Genomic DNA, 18,433 nt, shown 5'->3' with positions numbered 1-18,433 from the left:
TCTTTCCACCCCCTGGAGTGAACCACCACATATGACAGGCCGTGTAGCTCCCCAACCCACTTGGAGGAGGCCAGGGCAAGGAGGAACACTGTCTTGGGGGTGAGGTCCCTATCCAAGATGTCCTTAAGGGGCTCAAAGGGGGGCTTCCTGAACGAATCCAGGACCCTGGCGACATCCCACTGTGGAGCCTTGACTGCCCCAGGTAAGGACTGTTGTTCGAAACTCCTCAGGAGCATGGTCAGGTCCTTGGAACCACCCAGGTCTAGGCCCTTCAGACAGAAGACCTGGCCCAAAGAGGCCCTCATGCCCTTCAGAGCCGGAACAGACAACCCTTTGTCAAGTCTCAGGTGGGCTAGGAAGTCAGCTATGTGGGTAACCTTGGCCTCCAAGGGGTTGAGGCCCTGGCCCTTGCACCAGTCCACGAAGGTCTTCCATTTGGCCTAGTACACTGCCGCCGACGACTTCCATAAGTAGCCCGACATATGGGAGACGGTCCTCTAAGAGAAACCCCTCCTCACACTGAGGGACCGGGGCAACCCGAACAACATGTAAGGTCTGTAAGGTAAGGTCGCTCAACAACCTCCACCCGTGAAGGCACACGGCTAGAAGGCCTTCATGGAACCTCTCAAAGTGGGGTTGCCTTAGGAGGTCCCACTTTCATGGTAGTTTCCACGGATCTTGAACCGCTGCAGCCTGCAGGTCCGGAAACCACTCCCTGTCTGGCCACAGAGGGACCACTAGGGTCATGGATGTTCCCCTGAGATCCTAAGGCAGTTTAGGACCTGCCTGATCAGAACGAACGGAGGGAACGTGTAGAGGTCCAGGCCGTCCCAAGGGTTTTTTGAAAGGCATCCTCCCATACTGCTGCCGGATCGGGCGCTGGGGGGCAGAACACCGGGAGCTTGTTGTTCAGTCTGGTGGAAAACAGGACCCCCCCCTCCCTATCAGCTCTTCTGCCACTTCTGGATGCAGGGACCACTCCGAACCGACTACCTGGCCCTGTCTGCTGAGGCCGTCTGCTATGACGTTCTTTTTTCCGGGGATGAACCTTGCTGTCAGGGAGGCCCCAACACTTAAGGTCCACTCCAAGATCTCCTCCATCAGGTCGCACAGGAACCGGGACTTCAGGCCTCCTTGCTTCTTCACGTACGCCACTACCATGGCATTGTCACACATCAGCACAACCGACCAGTGTTGTATCTGGGGCTCGAAGGTTAAGAAGGCCCTCTTCGCTGCCAGAAGCTCCAGCTCGTTTATGTGGAGGAGTCTCTCTGGCTCTGACCGGGTCCCCTCTTTCGTCTCCGAGAGGAGGTGGGCCCCCCAACCCTCCTTTGACACGTCCGTGAACAGGAGGAGGTCTGGGGGGACTTCCAACAGAGGCACACCCCTGCGGGAGTTTACCCGGTCTAGCCATTACCTGAGGGCTTCTTTCATGGTCTCCAAGGGAGCCCCAAGCTTCTGAGGAGGGTCCCTCTTTGGGAGCCAACTCTCTTTCAGGTTCCATTGCAGAGCTCTCAGGCGCCTCCTGCCTTGGGGGACCAGCTTCTCCACAGAGACAAGGTGCCCCAATATCCTCTGCCACTCCCTCACTGAACGGGGAGAGGGTTCTAGGAAGGGCTGAGCCACCTTCTCCATGTTGAGGAGCCGGTCCTCTAACAGAAAGGCTCTGGCCACCTTCGTGTTCAGCTTCATCCCTAGGTAGATCATCCTGGTGGTGGGGACTAACTGGGACTTCTCCCAATTCAGGACTACTAGGGAGTCGCAAAAGACTAGGAGCTCTTCTCTCTGATGCTCTAATGCTGCCCTTGAGGAGGAAAGAAGCAACCAGTCGTCCAAGTACCTCAGGAGGCGAATACCCTTCCTGTGGGCTCAGGAAGACACAAGGGAAAACACTCTTGTGAACACCTACCATCGAAAACCCGAAGCAGAGGGTCCTGAATTGGAACGTTCTAACATCCCCCCCCCCCCCCCCCCCCCCCCCCCCCACCTGAGCCGGAGATACTTACTGCTGGATGGGTGAACCAGGATCTGAAAGTAAGCATCCTTCAGATCCAGGGACAACATGAAGTCTCCTTCCCTCAGGGCAGCCAGTACTGACCTGGGGGTCTCCATCCTGAAGGGTGTTTTGAGGATGGAGGCTTTCAGTACAGACAGATCTATCACCGGCCTCCACTCCCCCGAAGCCTTCTTTACCAGAAAAAGGCAACAAAAGAACCTGGGGGAGCTGATGGTTACCTGCTGGAGGGCTCCCTTCTCGAGCATGACTTGGACCTCCTGTCCCAAAACCTCCCCGTGCTCGGGGTTGTGGGGTAGAAATGGCTGGTCTTCCGGAGACCCCATCAGGGGAGGCTTGAGGTCTACAAACGGGATCCGGTAACCATCCCTGAGCACTTGTACAGCCCAGGGATCTGCTCAGTGATCCTCCCAGTTCTGCAAAATGATTCAAGAGACAAACCCCCACCTGGGACAACAGGCAGGGGAGGGGGCCTCAGTTCCTATCTCCTCTTGGGTCCCAAGCTGCGGTTCTTACCCCTGCGGGAAGCTGCGGGCCTTGGTCTAAAGGAGGAGGAGGAGGACGGGGCCCTGGAGGAGGGCTGCGCCCCTAGGGGTCCCCAGCTCATAGAGGGGGTGGTTAGGGAGTTGGGAGCAGAGGGAGCTAAGTGCCTCTGTTGCTGCCTGGGCCTCGCCAGATCCTGGACCCTACGATGGGATGACTGCTTAAAGGAGGATGCCCTATAGACCAGTGAGTCTTGGTTTGCCTTCCTCCATTTCTTGAGGGACTCCTCCACTAACTGGTCTGGGAAGAGGGAGTCCCCAGATAAGGGCGCGTTCCTGAGGACCTTGGCTTCCCTTTCGAGAAGGACCCTGAGGAACCTAGACAAGATGGCATCCCGCCTAAGGAGCACCCAGTTGGCCCACTGAGTGGCCAACTGGGAGGATTAGAAGCCTAAGGACTTAGCCCCGGAGAGGACCAGCTCCTTGAACTGAGCCATCTCCAAATCCTTCTTCAAATCCCGGCTCATGGCAAACTTTGCCACCGCACCCACCCAAAGGTCCAGCCAGGAGGCGACGTGGAGGCAGGACCGGGTCGCGGACTCCATAGCCATGGCCTCTGCCTGTGAGAATGAGACAGAACTTGCCAGGAGTTTCTCCTCCAAGAGGCCCGGGGCGAGATAGGGGAGGGCACCCTCTACGGACTTAGGTTTGAGTCCCAGGCCCTCCGGTAGTATAACCTCTTCTGCCTCGGTTTGGCGAAGGGGAGAAGCTTGAGGGACCAGTGGGATCGCAGGGAGTCCTTAAGCCCCGCCACGGACCGGTCCACCTGAGCCAGGATATGGGCCACACAAGCTGACTGGGGCCGGTTCAGGGGAGGGTTTGAACTGCTTCTGATCTTCCTCGAAGAGGAGGTCAAACGTGTGAACTCTACTAGAATCTTGGGGGGGAGCTGGCACCACCAACCGGTTCAGCTCCCTGATGAGCATTAGAACCCTCCTGAAGGAGGACCCTTCGTCCTCTGCGCCCTGGCCTTCTGCAGGGCTCTGGGCAAGGGCTTCATCTTCAGGGTCGTCCCCCAGAATGGACGGGTCCGCCGAGACCCCTGGAGATTAAGGGGAAGAGGAAGAAAGCATTGAGAGCTACGCTCACCCACCGGGGAGCGAGAGCCACCCCAGGTCAAGGAGGAGCCCCGCACTGGGGAACCTGACAGGGGACGTGGCTCAGACCGAGTACTCAGCCCTGGACGCCTGGCCGAGGGCAAGGGATCCCTTCCCCTCCAAGGAACAGCGGAAGACGGCGCCTCCGGAGAATGCGGGACCTGCCCGGCCCAGGGGGAGGGCATGGAGGCCCTGGGGAGGAGTACTTAAGAGACTTCCTGGAACAGGAAGAGAGGCGCCTCAAGTCCGACCTGCTGCGGGGAGGGGATCTGCTGCGTGCCCCGTGGCCCCAGCTATGACGGGGGGAATGGGAGACCTTCTCCCTGAGGAAGGAGTGCGTCCTCCTCCGCCTGCTGCATCGCTCCTTCTTGGATCTGTGCTTCCTCTTGTGCGGGGGCTTGCCAACTCCAAGGAGCCCGATGAGGAGGAGGAAGAGGAAGAGGAATCCTCCTCCGAGAAGTACCTCCTCCAGTACTTCTGCTTCTTGGAACAGCATGCGCGGGTCCGGCAAGCCAAGCGAACAGGCGAGATACCCAAGCGAGCGGAAAAGATACCTGAGCGAGTGGGAGAGATACCCGAGCGAGCAGGAGAGGTACCCGAGCGAGTGGGTACGACCTGGGTGCGCAGGTCCTCCAAGCACTCTGGTGCATAGAGAGAGGCAAACCCCCAGGAAGGGGAAGCCCCCTTCCCCAAGGGAAACCTGCCCAGCATACGCAGGGTGATGGTCCAAGGCCAAGAGGGGGCATCCGAAGCCTCCAAAGGCTCCCTCCACCTCACACGACGATCAGAGGTCTCGGGAGCAGGGACTGCAGCAGGGAGAGCAAATCGCCAAAAGCACCTCCATCGACGGCATGCCATGTAAGCAGAGGCGAGACCAGCACTGCTTAAGGAAGGCCTCGTCACTTGTCTGGATCACCTGGCTGGGAGAAACGGACTCTTCAGTTTCCCCCGGAGGAAGGAACCAGCAACAGACTCACCTGGGTCTCCTCACTGGGAGGAGAAGGGGGAAAAAACCAACAATGATGCTGCCAACGCCGGGAGCGTGGAGGCTGACGGAGGGCAATCAACACACTCCATACTCCTACCCCTGCTTGCTGAGGGCAACAAAGAGGTCTTCTTCGCGAGCGACTTGTCCTTCTTCTTCCTCTTCGGGGTCGGCAAGGCCTATTGAACATCGTCCCACAAAGCGCACTCACGACACGTGGCCTCCTTCGAGCAAGGCTACCCCCGACATCTCACACACAAAGAGTGGGGGGTCAATCCACCGAGGCGAAAGGAAAATCCTGCACGCCTTACTGCCAACGCCAAGGCAATGCGGCTGGGAGGACTCCATTACTACTAAGGACAACACACACAAGAACACAAAGGAAACAGAAAGGAACAGGCTGGCAACGGACGACAAGCTGGACATGTCAACACGCCAGCGACTAAGGAAACACTGGCGAGAGAGGTCAGAGGTCGGGCAGGCTTAAACCCTCGAGGCATGTACCTGGCGAGGTAGGGCGAATAACTGGAATTTTCTGGTTGGTTCCAGATTTGACAAATCCAGGTATCTCCTATAAAAGCAGTTCGAGGTAAGTATACCATGCTGGATCAACAGCGATTTATGGCACCGCAACGGGCAGAGTTCCAGTTATCAGCGCCATAAAGAATCTTACGGCGTGCCATAAGCAGCCTTATGGCATGCCATAAGGCGTCAATAGTGAGTTCTGGTGCCATCACATACCTAACACAGGCGCCATAAATCACAGTTTCGGTTAATGGTGGTTTTTGCTTATCAGCTCCACTCCAAGAACGGAACCCCCGCAAATAACCGGGGACTGCCTGCAACAGCTTTCAAATCCTCCAATACAACAAAACAGCAGAACTGATGAAGAAAATAATAGTAATCATTGAAATATCCAAACTTTAATCATTTGGCCAGTCTTATGAGTCCTGCGATCCTAGCCATGGCCATCAAGACCACAGTGTGAAACAAAAAACTACTGACATACACTGTGTACACCCAGTAATTAATATTTTGGCATGTAAGCTGTAATTGCATTGGCATGTAAGCTGTAATTGCAATCGTAAAATGTTAGGTAAAAATATTAGAAAAGATACAGAATGCCCTTGATAAATTTCCTGGGTAATTTTCTGTGCATGTCACCAAAGACATCAAGTGCCCACAGAGCACTGTACTGTATATGCAACTCACTGTGGCAAGTGCAAAAAATTTAGGTTTCTTTATACCATGTATATTTTATCTTCCTTCCGATGACGATATATTTTTTTTTTAAATTAGTCAACATCAAAGTTTACAAATATATGTACTGTATTTAGCCCAGATTGTGAGGGTTAAGCTATTATATAAACATAGTGTGACAGGATGCTCTTATTTCCCAATATATAATGAAAGCCAGCTTGTGGATTTACATCAATTATCACCAAACTACTTCATAACTGACCATAAATACTCACTTCAGCACAGCAACTATTCAGCATTAACTATCAACCCTTTGCCAAGTGTTAAGTCTTAAGTAAACATAAAAGGTTTGAAACTGGTATGCACAGCTACTAACTTCTCCACTAGCATTAGCAATGGTATATTGAACACAATCCACAAGAAGATGGGAGTGTATTAACATGAAAAAATAACAGCAAAAAATAAAAAATTAAAATAATTTAACAAATTAAAATATTCTAAGGCTACCATGCATAAGCAACTAGAAACAGTATCAAAACTAATGCAATAAAATCAGCCTCTTCACAGTGAAACATGGGTGACAGAAAGTTAAAGCTGCTCATTTCAAACGTTTCCAATTAGCACATACCAATACATCAACTTAAAAAAAAAAGTATACTTACTGCTACTACTCGCAAAAGAAAGGCTTGTAGAAAATCTAACTGTATCCACATATGTATAAAAAAACACAAGCACTTTCCTAATTACTACCTCAAAGTCTGGGATTCTCATTATACTGTATGGACTCTTAAGTGTAATGAAAGTCCAGTTCTTAATAAAATGGATACTAAATTTTAAAATTGTTCACTGAAGTATTTCATTATTTACAGCTTTTTTGCTATTGTAAACAAGAAATCTTAATTTTTTCCATAATCAAAATTGTCAGATGCACCATTGTCTAAAGTTTTAGCAAAGAAACTGACTCTTGGAAAGGAAGACTATCCATGTTTTGTATTAAATATTAACTTGGTAGAGAATTTTCCACTCTTTGACATGTGTGGACAAAGGGTGGATTATGATAACAGATTCACTGATTATTCCATGGATAATCATAAGAGAAAAGCACTTCAGCCTTATTGTCATATTACTATGTTGACTAAACCAAATACTCAAAAGACAAACAATTCATTCTACACACTAGAAATCTAACACAATGCTTAATGTTAACATTGAACACTTACATATAATCCATGATGTGGTCCATCAAGTTTGCAATAGGCGGCCCTTCTGCTGGAGTGTGCTCGTACGTAAGACCAACTGCGCCTTTTTTACCAACAATGAACTGTCAAGAAGTATGAAACTTGAAATTCATTAAAGCTAAGCAAAGTTTGGTTTAAAAATTGCAAGTGTAATATGTAACTTAAAGTTCCTCAGACATTAAGGCACCAAAAACAAATTATAAAATTAATTTCCATTTATCCTATAGTATACTTCATTAATTTACTGTTCTTTTTGTAATCTGAATCAACAGGAACGAAAAGGTTTGTTGGATTAGTCAATACAGTTAATTAATGCAGTCAGGTACCAAAACATTTTTTAAGCAATCCATATGCTTTTAAATGAGGGTAAATTCCAATAGAGTACTGTAGTACTTCAACATAGAGGTAAAAAATGCAAAAAAATCACATACATAACTTATGAATGTCGAATTACTATACATAGTCCCCATACAATATACCTATGACAGTTCTTTTGAGAAAAATTTCTTGAAGTATTAGCAAGTTACCAAGTCAACATAATGTACTTTTCAAACCACTACATCTGAATAAATTCTTGGTACATATACAATACACCTAAATCTATTAAATATAAATTTTAAAAAAATAGAAAATGCAATTACTGAAAAAAGTGAAAATGCTTTCATACAAATTTTTGTTTGCCCAACACAATCAACATTTTGTCACTGAGTAAAATCCACCACAGGTTACAGACAAACAATTCCTATGATAACTTTAAAACACTATAAACAAAATTATAAAATACTGACATTCAGGTTGATAAAAACATTGGAGTGACTAAGAATAAATTTTTGTTCATGTGTAAGTTTTCTAGGTGTAAAAAGCAGAGCCATTTATGTTCGAAAATTAATCACACAAGCTGGAATCACTCTTGAACGTGGTAACAAGGTAGTTGACTGGTGGAAGGTGGGTGAGTGAAGGGATATATCCACTCACCTGTCATCACTGAGCACTTTTTCCTTCAGCACCTGAGACTAAGCAGAGAGGTTTCAGGTGGGACTTACAAAATTTGTTATCTGTTTTTACAGAAACACAAACTTCCTATTCAGTCTGGCATTGGGATGCCAGACCAATTGGGACATGAGCCTGAGTGACAACTGTCTGAAATCTCAGAGAACCCATTTGACCCCTATGAGGAAAGACAAGCCTGAAGGCAGTTCAGACCTGTTCAATTGGTTCAAATTTACTTGGCCCCAGCTGCTGCCTCGCAAAGGGAGGAAAAGAAGTAAGAAGGAAGAGAGGAGCTTGTCACTACCAGTCAACCCTAACCTTGTCCTCTGAGTCCTTTGAACAGGATGTTCTTCTGTCTAAGAGGAGCTTGGATGATTACAAAACTTGTTAAACAATCACTACAGATCCCATGGAAAAGTTGTGGGAGACTTCCCTTAGAAAGAATGAGGTAAATGTGGTCTGATTTCTCCAGATGCCTGCCTCATTACCTGTGTTACTTGAAAGTTGCTCTATACTGCAAGTGACACTCCCACAGCCCAGACATCACAAGCTCTTTCCCAAACTGTAAGCTTGCTCACTTTGCTGGACAAGTCATAAGCTTGTTTGACTATAGCACCAAGCCAGAGAGAAGAATATTTCTGGATTACTTCCTTGTGCTGTTAATACCAAAAAAAGTGTTGCTAACACTCTGACCCAAGAGGTACGGTAATTTCTAAGGTAATCCATTACAGTTTGCAGTGAACATAAAAGCATCTCATCCAGATCACCGACAACAACATTCTGGAGAGAGGGAACAGTGAAATCCTCAATTTCCCATCATGGATTCATGGGTTCTGGATCTTATCTGCAAACTCAGGAACAAACAAGATGAGAGATTCCAAACCCTATGAGTAAGACAAGAATGACAAATTTTCTAAGACAATTTGTATTTTTTATAGCTACAAACCTGAGGTCTTAACAAAAGGATAATTTCTAGCACTTAGCTGGTTCTGGTTAAATCACAGAAGAAAGCAAGGAATCTTGTGAGATCTGGCAACGTGTGCGTATATCAGGTGAAGAAAGAGTGGTCAAGGACCACGTATCTACGCCACCACGTCAGTCTTTCCCAACTCAGTATGTCTTAGCAGATAGAGGGGCAGCTAGAGGTGGGCAGTACAATGTTAAGACCTCAGGTTTGTAGCTATGAAAAATACAAATTGTCTTAGAAAATTTGTCATTTGTTCATACGCGAATAAACATTCGGTTTAACAATAGGATAGATTTATACTTGGAAGAAGGTACAGGACATCCTAAACTGGCTGGGGGCCTACCCACCAGTCCAGCTCCAGAAGAAATAACTTCCAGAGAGGGACTGAAGCCCGTGAGAAGCTAGATAAATTGATATCTAACCACCCAGACACTGAGCGACATACAATGATATTTGGGAGAATCATTGCACAGGGATCCAAAGAGAAACTTTGACTCTCCAATAAAAAACCAACTCACTAGGGTTTGTTACCACTCCCAAGTCCCCCTTGCCAAGGAGCAGAGCATATATGTAATATCAAATAGAGGGTTGGATTGCCAAGCAGCAGAGCACATATGTAATACCAAATAGAGGGTTGGATTGCCAAGGAGCAGAGCATATATGTAATACCAAATAGAGGGTTGGATTACCAAGGAGCAGAGCATATATGTAATACCAAATAGAGGGTTGGATATTTGTATACCAAGCGACCACACTATCAGTATGACTACCTTGCTCATCTGTATCAGACCAGTCCAGCGAATGAAGTGTGTAATCCTTAACCCGCCCAAAGGAAGAAGGAAAGGTACAAGAGAAAGAAAGAGACCAGCCTACTCACTCATACTCTTATCCACACAATCATCTTAGGTAAGATACAAAAGTGTCTTGTTAAGGGCAATAATGAGTTACACAACCTGTTGGGCAGCCACCACAGAACCCAGGGAAAACGTGTCCATATATCTGTGGGCAACATCCATAAGATATAAAGAGGTGAATGTGGACTGGCGTAACCAAGTACGTACCAGCGCTCAGCACTCTTTGCACAGCCAAGTTCTTTTTAAAAGCCAGAGAGAGACCAATACCCCTAACATCATGCACTCTAGCCTGCACAGACATGGTGGCGGAATCATCAAGAGTCAAGTATGATGGCTTCCCATATCCAAAAATAAGAGATAGTATTCTTCGACACCTCTTTCTTTGTACGTCCTGTGCTAACAAAAAGTCTATGGAAGCCTGGCCTAAGGTGCAGTGCCCTTTTAAGATAGCAACGCAAGGCCCGGACAGGACACAAAAAAAGCTCTTGAGCATCACCATCCACAAAGTCATTCAGTGATGGAATGGAAAAGGAAGTAAACCTATCATTGTGCACAGAAGAATTTTGGGTCTTGGCCACGAATTCCGGTGCAAATTCGAAGGACACCGACCCCTAACTCCTGGTGTGCTTCACATCATAGCTCAGACAGTGGAGTTCTCCCACTCTCTTCAAAGATGTCAAGGCCAGGAGGAAAACTGTCTTGAGCGTCAAGATCCTGTCAGATGAGCGATGCAAAGGCTCATATGGACCCTTAGTGAAGCTTCTCAGAACCAAGGAAACATCCCACATCAGAGGCTTGAGCTCCCTAGGAGAACTCAATTGCTCAAACCCCTTAATTAGCAAGGAAAGTTCCCAGGATGAGGAGATGTCGATACCTTTAAGGCATAACACTAAACTCAGGGCCGCCCTGTAGCCTCTAATGGCAGCAATGGACAAAAGTTTCTCATCTCTGAGGAAGGCTAAAAAGTCTGCTATTCGCTGAATAGAGGTTGTGAGTGGAGAAAAACCCCGTTTACAACACCAATCACAGTAGATTGCCCATTTGCCTTGGTAAACTGCATAGGTCGACCTTCTGAGACTGCTGAGCATATGCATAGCTGTTCTCTGAGAAAAGCCTCTCACTCGCAGGAGATACTTGATAGCCTCCAACTGTGAAGAGACAGGGATTCTACTGACTGGTGGAACCTTCCTGCATGCGGCTGACACAGGAGATGCCACCAAGGGGGAATTCCCCTCGGAACCTCCGACAACGACAGTAGATCTGGAAACCATTGCACCTGAGGTCACAGAGGGGCTACCAAAGTCATCCTGAGACCCTGTAAACTCATCAGCCTGTTCAGAACTTGATGGATTAAACAAAATGGAGGGAAAGCATACACCTCCAGGTTGTCCAAGGGATGTTGGAACGCGTCCTCCGCTAACGCTAAAGGATCTGGAACCACTGAACAGAATATCTTCAGTTTCCTGTTGAACCGAGTCACAAAAAGGTCCAGCATGGGTCTCCCCCAAACCTGGAAGAGCTTGTCTGCTACTACTTGATGAAGGGACCATTCTGTGCCTAGGATCTGATCCCAACGACTGAGTTTGTCTGCGACCACATTCCATTTGCCTGGGATATACCTGGCTGAGAGCTCTACCGAATTGCTGACCGCCCACTGGTGAACCTCGGCGGTCGAGGCGTGAAGTTGACATGAAACCAGGCCTCCCTGCTTGTTAACATAAACGATCACCGAAGTGTTGTCCGACATGAGAACAACAGAATGACCCTCTACTTTTTCCCGAAACTCCTTCAGACCCAGGAAGGCTGCTTTCAACTACAAGACATTGATATGCTGTTGCTTGTCCTCCAAAATCCAAATGCCTGAGGCAATGAGGCTGCCTAAATGAGCCTCCCAACCTGCGAGGGAGGCATCTAAAAGCAGAAGTCAGTCCAGTGGGAGAGAACACAGAGGGACACCCTTCAAAAGATTAACGCAAAGGGACACCCTTCAAAAGATTTCGATCGTCCAACCACCAACATAGGTCTTCTCTCACTTCCAGAGACAGAGGAACCTTTAACAGGGGTGAGTCCCCCTCCGGAGACCAGAATTCCCCTAGTCTCCGTTTTAGAGACCAAAGATGAAGACGCCCATGATGGACCAGCTTCTCCAGGGAAGACAAAACTCCCAGAAGAACCTGCCACTGATGAGCTGACTGATGTGGTTCCGACAGGAAGTCGCGCACCACCACTCGCAACTTCTCCAACCTCTGATCTGATGGGAAGACTCTTGCAATCGCCGTATCAATGACCATGCCCAGGTAGAGAATCCTTTGACTGGGTACAAGGTTTGACTTTTCCTGGTTTACCACGATGCCCAGTTCCAGACGAGGAGACCCTTGTGAACACTTGAGGTGCTGTGGTCAGCCCAAAGCACAGGACTTTGAACTCGAAGACCTTATCTCCCAGAGAGAAGCGAAGGAACCTTCCTGGACGTCGGATGAATAGGGATCTGGAAGTATGCATCCCTCAAGTCTATCAACAGCATGAAGTTGCCTTCCCTCACAGCTGCCAACACTGAATGCAGGGTCTCCATCTTGAACCTTGTCTTCCTGATGCACAGGTCTCTAACCTCCCGACGCCTTGGGCACCAAGAAGATGTGACTGTAAAACCCCGCAGATGGATGTACCACTTCCTCTATCACATCCTTGTCCAGCATCTTCTACTTCCTCCCGAAGAGCCAAGAACTTCAGAGAATCTGGAGGATACGCCCTTCTGAGCTGCGGCTTGTCCAAGAGGGGAGGAGAGAAGCTGAATGGAAGTAGATACCCCACCCGAAGGACATCTACCACTAACTTCTCTGCCCCATAACTCTGCTGCTTGGCCCAATGGCCCGCCAGACATCCCCCCACCTGTGGCACAGGAGAGAGAGGGGCGCCTAATCTACCGACAACCCCCTTAACCTCTGCCCTGGGGCCCCTTTTCGGCTTAAAGGAACAGGAGAGAAAGAATTATGGTCCTCTGACCTAGGCTGGGACGAACAGGGAGGCCCTGATGAAACCGAACTCCTCGAAGGCCTACCAGGCAACGATCTTCGTGACTGATACTAGGCAGGGGGAAGAGGAGGAGCCGGACATCTCCGAGGACAAGACTCCAACTTAGACACAGCCTGGTGCACTAACCTCTCCTTGGTGTCAGCCCGGCGCCGGTCTATCGCATCCTCCAGCTCAGTCTGAGGATACAGAAATTGAGACTCCAACAGATCTTCATTCCTCAATGCTAACAAGGACTCAGGGTCAACCAATCTTTCCATCCTGGATAAAGCCGCTCTCTTCTAATCAGAAGGTTAGCCCATAAATGAACACTGAGGTGAGCAATATACAAAAACACCTTGCCTCCAGACTGCAACAAACTGGCAAGAGGGGAAGCACTCACCAACCCCTCTTGGGACCTGTCAGAAGCTATCTTGGCAATGACCATAGAACAGAAGCCCAGCCAAGAAACTATCTGCAACATGGAGGATGCCGTAGATTCCAACACTGAAGCATCCTGTGGAGACAAGGATGGAGCCACCGACCTCACCTGCTCCAGAGTCAATCCCGGCTTCAGACAAATGATGTCTGGGTTAAGATGACACGACATCAAAAAAGCAGAGTTCATAGCATAGTACTTCCTATGCCTCGTGAGAGGCGGTGGTAGCAGCATGGCGGAGCCCCTAGAGTGAAGTGAACCGTCCCGATCTGAAACAAAGGCATTAACCTTATGCAGGACCTTATCAGGATTACAGGTCCTGTTCCTGCAGAAGGATCAACATCAGAGGAAATGAAACAAACTTGCTCACATCCTTCAAACCTTCACTGTTCATTATTCTTAGACAGATCTGTTTCCAAGAAAAATCACCATCACCATACTGAACATACAGACAAAGGAAGTTACCACTTGGCACGCAAGACTTCCTCACTTGAAAGTGATCAAAGAAAAGTGCTCGATGATGGCAGAGGAATGGGGGTTCCCCCACAAACTCACCCACCTACCTCCAGTAGTTTCAATAACCAATTTCAGCTTGCACTGAAAATACTACTACATAAAAAGTGATGATTTTCATTCCCATTGGAACAACCCAAATAGCTGATAAAACCAGGCAAAGTAAACTGAAAAAAAAGCAAGCAAAGACAGTTAGGCAAATGCATCATGTTGATAAGTGAATTCTTTTAACAATGTTTTCAAGAGCAGCAATTATCATAAGTTACTAATGCTAATTACTAACAGAAAGTCTGTTCAAGAAAATCATACGCCACCTATGAAGCAGCCATGGATTTTGAAAAACTGGATGTGCACTTATAATTTTTTTCTTTAGTTTACTAATATCTGCTAGGGCTTTGCAAGTTTTATTTTTTATCAAATGAGCTACAACATGAATAAACAAAGAAAATTGTCAAAAATTTTCTCATTACTAATAAACCCAAATTAGAACTAACATGTTACTTCTAATTATATAAAAAAAAACTTCACCTCTAACTTTGTCTTAAATTAACTGAAAAAATTCACCTGCAAAGTCTTGTCATACCACCTATTGCCAGCATAGCCTTCTGGACCATTGCCATGTACACAGTTCAGAGCAGCATCAGTCATAATATTCCCTGTAGGATTAACAATCGGCCCATCTAATGCTAGCAAAAAGATGCACTGCTGTATCTCATCAACTGATGCTCTGTTCATCTTATCTGCAAAAGATATAGAAAAATTAAATACATTTTACCCCTCCATGGTTTCCCAAAAAAACATCAATATCAAACAAACTCCAATTAGATCTACTATTTCATATTTACCCAGTTCCCTAATTTAGCATTTCTCCTTCTGTAACGTGACAGCTCAAACATTTGATCTCTACCCTAACAATGATGCATATTCCTTTAATCTGTGCAATCAACATTCTCCAGGTTCAACAGTTTTCAAATATAAGACAAGAAGTATAATAGCCTGAAAAAGTATGTACTATAAGCAACCTGAACCCTCAGGTATATCTCAACCTTACTCCTAATATTTCATGAGCCTGCAGTTTTGTTTACTATAGGTCTGCTATTCCAACACATAACTAAGCATTCATCAGTCTTCATTTATTTCAACCTTTTCTTATGTTAGTGTTCTCAGAACTTTAGTGTTTATTAACTGTCTTATTGTTTATTAACTGTCTAATAAGTTGTTGACTAATCATTGTTCTGAAGTAAGTTCGTTGTGATGACCAACTTCTTTTTCTTTTCTGTTTGTTGTGACCCAGCAAAGATTAAGTATACAGTGGTCCCCCCGTATTTGCAGGGGATGCGTACCAGACACCCCCCGTGAATAGTTAGAACCCACGAATGTTTGGAACCCCTATAAAAATGCTAAAACCAGCCTATTTTGTTAGTTAAAACTCAAGAAAAACCCACTAAAAATGTTGATGCTTGGTTTTTTTAAGTTTTATCACAAACAGTGCATTTTATGATGAAATTCATCAAAAAAACCAAGAATTTGTGGATATTTATTATAGAAAAATACCGCGAATGCGCGAATTTTCCGCGAATAATGCGGGGAAACGTTCCCAAGAGAAATCCGCGAATGTGTGAGTCCGCGAATCTGGAGAACACGAATATAGGGGGTCCACTGTATTTTGTTATGATTCTCGTCTTTCGTGTTGGGAGATCTATGGTTTATCTACCTGGTGTTAAGCTACATTTGTTATTGTTGTATGTTTTGCATTAATTGCCCATATTTTTCTTGTATTTTTTATTTTGAATTTGTGTACAAATTCCCTTGTTGCCAGTACTGTCACCTAATTCTGGTTATTCTGTGACTAAGTGAAATGTTTTAATCCCATTTTTGCTAATACAGGTAGTGTTCGAGTTACGCTAATTCATCTTATGATAATCCAATTTTACAATGGGGTTAGCAACTAATTCTGATATGACAATATTTTGAAAATGTTTTTAAATTTCGTTCATAACGGATGCAGCCCAGCAGCATACAACCAGGCAGCAAGAGAGACAGACCAATTTACAATAGCGTAACTTTATCCCATCTTCTAGTTAAATAAGTTAAAAAAAAACAGCAAAAGAGTATTATGAAGGTTTTCACGTTTTACTTGTTTGGTAAATGTGTACAACCATGAACAACCGAACGAGAATTTGCTAAGTACAACCGAATTGGACAACAACATCCATTTGGCTTGTATTCAACCATCGTACGATAGTAAAAAAATTACCGCAGTTAGGTTATAAATGACGTTCTGTATAATAGGACTGATATATTTTCCTTACACAATAAACATGCCCACAAAGGAATCTATTAACAAAAAAAATAATTTAATTCCCAATGAGACATATTGAATTTATATTTCAACTTAAAATTAACACATCTTATAACAAAAAGATGACCTTCTCTCATATAAGTAAAGTATCTAGATATTCTTTCATGCTAACTAGAAGCAAAACAATTCACTCCGAATTGAATTAAATATGACGAATTAAACTCGTATTTGCCATCAGCTGATTTCCAAACCAAATCATTGACCGCTTTGTTAGTATTTTATGATACAATATGTAATAATGAGAATACATACAATATAAAAGGATAGAGTAATGTATAATTTTTAAAAGATTCATGGAAAAGAAGCATATTCGTTGTTTTTATTCCATAATTATATGTAGGCGTTAGCAGCCTGATAGGTATCGCTCAATTATGCCGATATCAGTCCGAATCCGAGTCCGATTTACCATGGTATCTATCATCGTATTCACTAGGCTAATTTGTTAACGTTATTCAATTTCTCTTAATACTGAATTATCATGAGCCAATATGCTTTGAACCTAGAGAATTAGCATAAATTAATAATTACTATGCCGTATATGTACGTATAAGTACACTGTGTAGTATAGGGTATGCTACCCTATATGAAAAGATGGTACTGATTACCCTAGTGTAGGCTAGGCTATATTCGAGATACAATTTTTTCAACATACGAAGGGTTTTTCGGAACCTAACCCCATCATAAGTAGGAGAATATCTGTAGTATAGTAGTTTTGTTATACATTTTTGAAGTTCTAATAGCTAGAATTTGATAAAAATGATATTGTAACGATACAATTAAGTTTGTTCATACTTACCTGGCAGATATATATATAGCTGATAATTCCGACGACCGACAGAATTTAAAACTTACGACACACGTAGTGGGAGTCAGGTGGTTAGTACCCATTCCCACCGCTGGGAGGCGGGTATCAGGAACCATTCCCATTTTCTATTCATAATTTTTATTTCCACTGTCTCCTGAGGGGAGGTGGGTGGGTACTTAATTATATATACTATCTGCCAGGTAAGTATGAACAAACTTAATTGTATCATTACAATATCATTTTGTTCATGAAACTTACCTGTCAGATATATATATAGCTGAATCCCACCTTTGGTGGTGGGAGAGACAGAATAGAGGATTTAGGAAACACATATATGCAGATATTTGATATCTTGGTTCCTTACCTGTTAGCATAGCTGGCTTCGTGATTACTGCCACGTAAGTCTGCTTGTGCTACTAGAGTTGCCAGCAAGGTAGAGACCTATATAGCTGGTGCACTCCAGATGATCTGTCAACAGGGGCGAGACCACGACGTGATTAGACCATGAACCATACTGATGAGGGCAACGAGGCAAAAATACAACCAACTGGCTTAGCTTACCAAAGGTATCCCACTTAACAAAGCTAATGGAAGGGAGATCCGCCCCAGGCGGTCACCCCACAACCATAAAACACAAGTTAAAAACCCACCTAATCCCTAAAGGATAGGATGAGTGTTACCTCCTGCCCCCAAAACAGTGTCTGCAGCAACGTATGGTACGAGGGAGAAGCAATTTTCGTATGTCACTTTCACCTCCCGCAGGTAGTGTGAAGCGAACACCGAATTGCTTCTCCAAAATGTGGCATTCAAAATATCTTTGAGCGCCATATTTTTGTGAAAAGCTACCGAGGTAGCAATAGCTCTCACCTCGTGAGTTTTCACTTTTAGAAGCTTCAAATCACTATCACTGCACTTATCATGAGCTTCTTTAATCGTACTTCTTAGGAAGAACGCCAGTGTGTTCTTCGACATAGGAAGATCAGGTTTCTTCACTGAGCACCACAAATTGTCAGAAGAGCCTCTGCAGGCTTTAGTTCTCTGCAGATAGAACTTTAGAGCCCTGACAGGACACAGGAACCTCTCACGTTCATTTCCCACTATTTCTGACAACCCTTTGATTTCAAACGTCCTCGGCCACGGGTTGGAAGGATTCTCGTTCTTTGCTAAGAACGCAGGACTTAAAGAACAAACCGCATTATTGTCCAAGAACCCAATCTGCTTGCTGATAGCCTGGATTTCGCTAACCCTCTTCGCCGTCGCCAGAGCGGTTAGGAAGATCGTTTTCTTCGTCAGATTCCTCAGCGAAACTGAATGAAGCGGTTTGAAATGACCTGACATCAGGAACTTAAGCACCACATCCAAGTTCCACGAGGGTACTTTAGGTTGGATGACCTTCGTAGTCTCGAAAGATCTAATGA

General features: G+C 45.6%; 1 protein-coding gene across 1 annotated transcript in view; it reads right to left on the bottom strand.

The window, feature by feature from the left end:
* Positions 1–18,433, bottom strand: part of LOC135221719 (carnitine O-acetyltransferase-like) — a gene marked incomplete in the record, with an annotated part of 119,298 nt that overhangs the window by 9,052 nt on the left and 91,813 nt on the right. The window contains 2 exon segments of the mRNA XM_064259503.1: positions 7,059–7,159; positions 14,413–14,588. Coding sequence (XP_064115573.1) covers positions 7,059–7,159; positions 14,413–14,588 — 277 coding nt within the window.

The sequence above is a fragment of the Macrobrachium nipponense genome, chromosome 3 (genome assembly GCF_015104395.2).
Source record: "Macrobrachium nipponense isolate FS-2020 chromosome 3, ASM1510439v2, whole genome shotgun sequence".
Classification (NCBI taxonomy): Eukaryota; Metazoa; Arthropoda; class Malacostraca; order Decapoda; family Palaemonidae; genus Macrobrachium; species Macrobrachium nipponense.
This window is presented reverse-complemented; position numbering and strand designations above follow the sequence as displayed.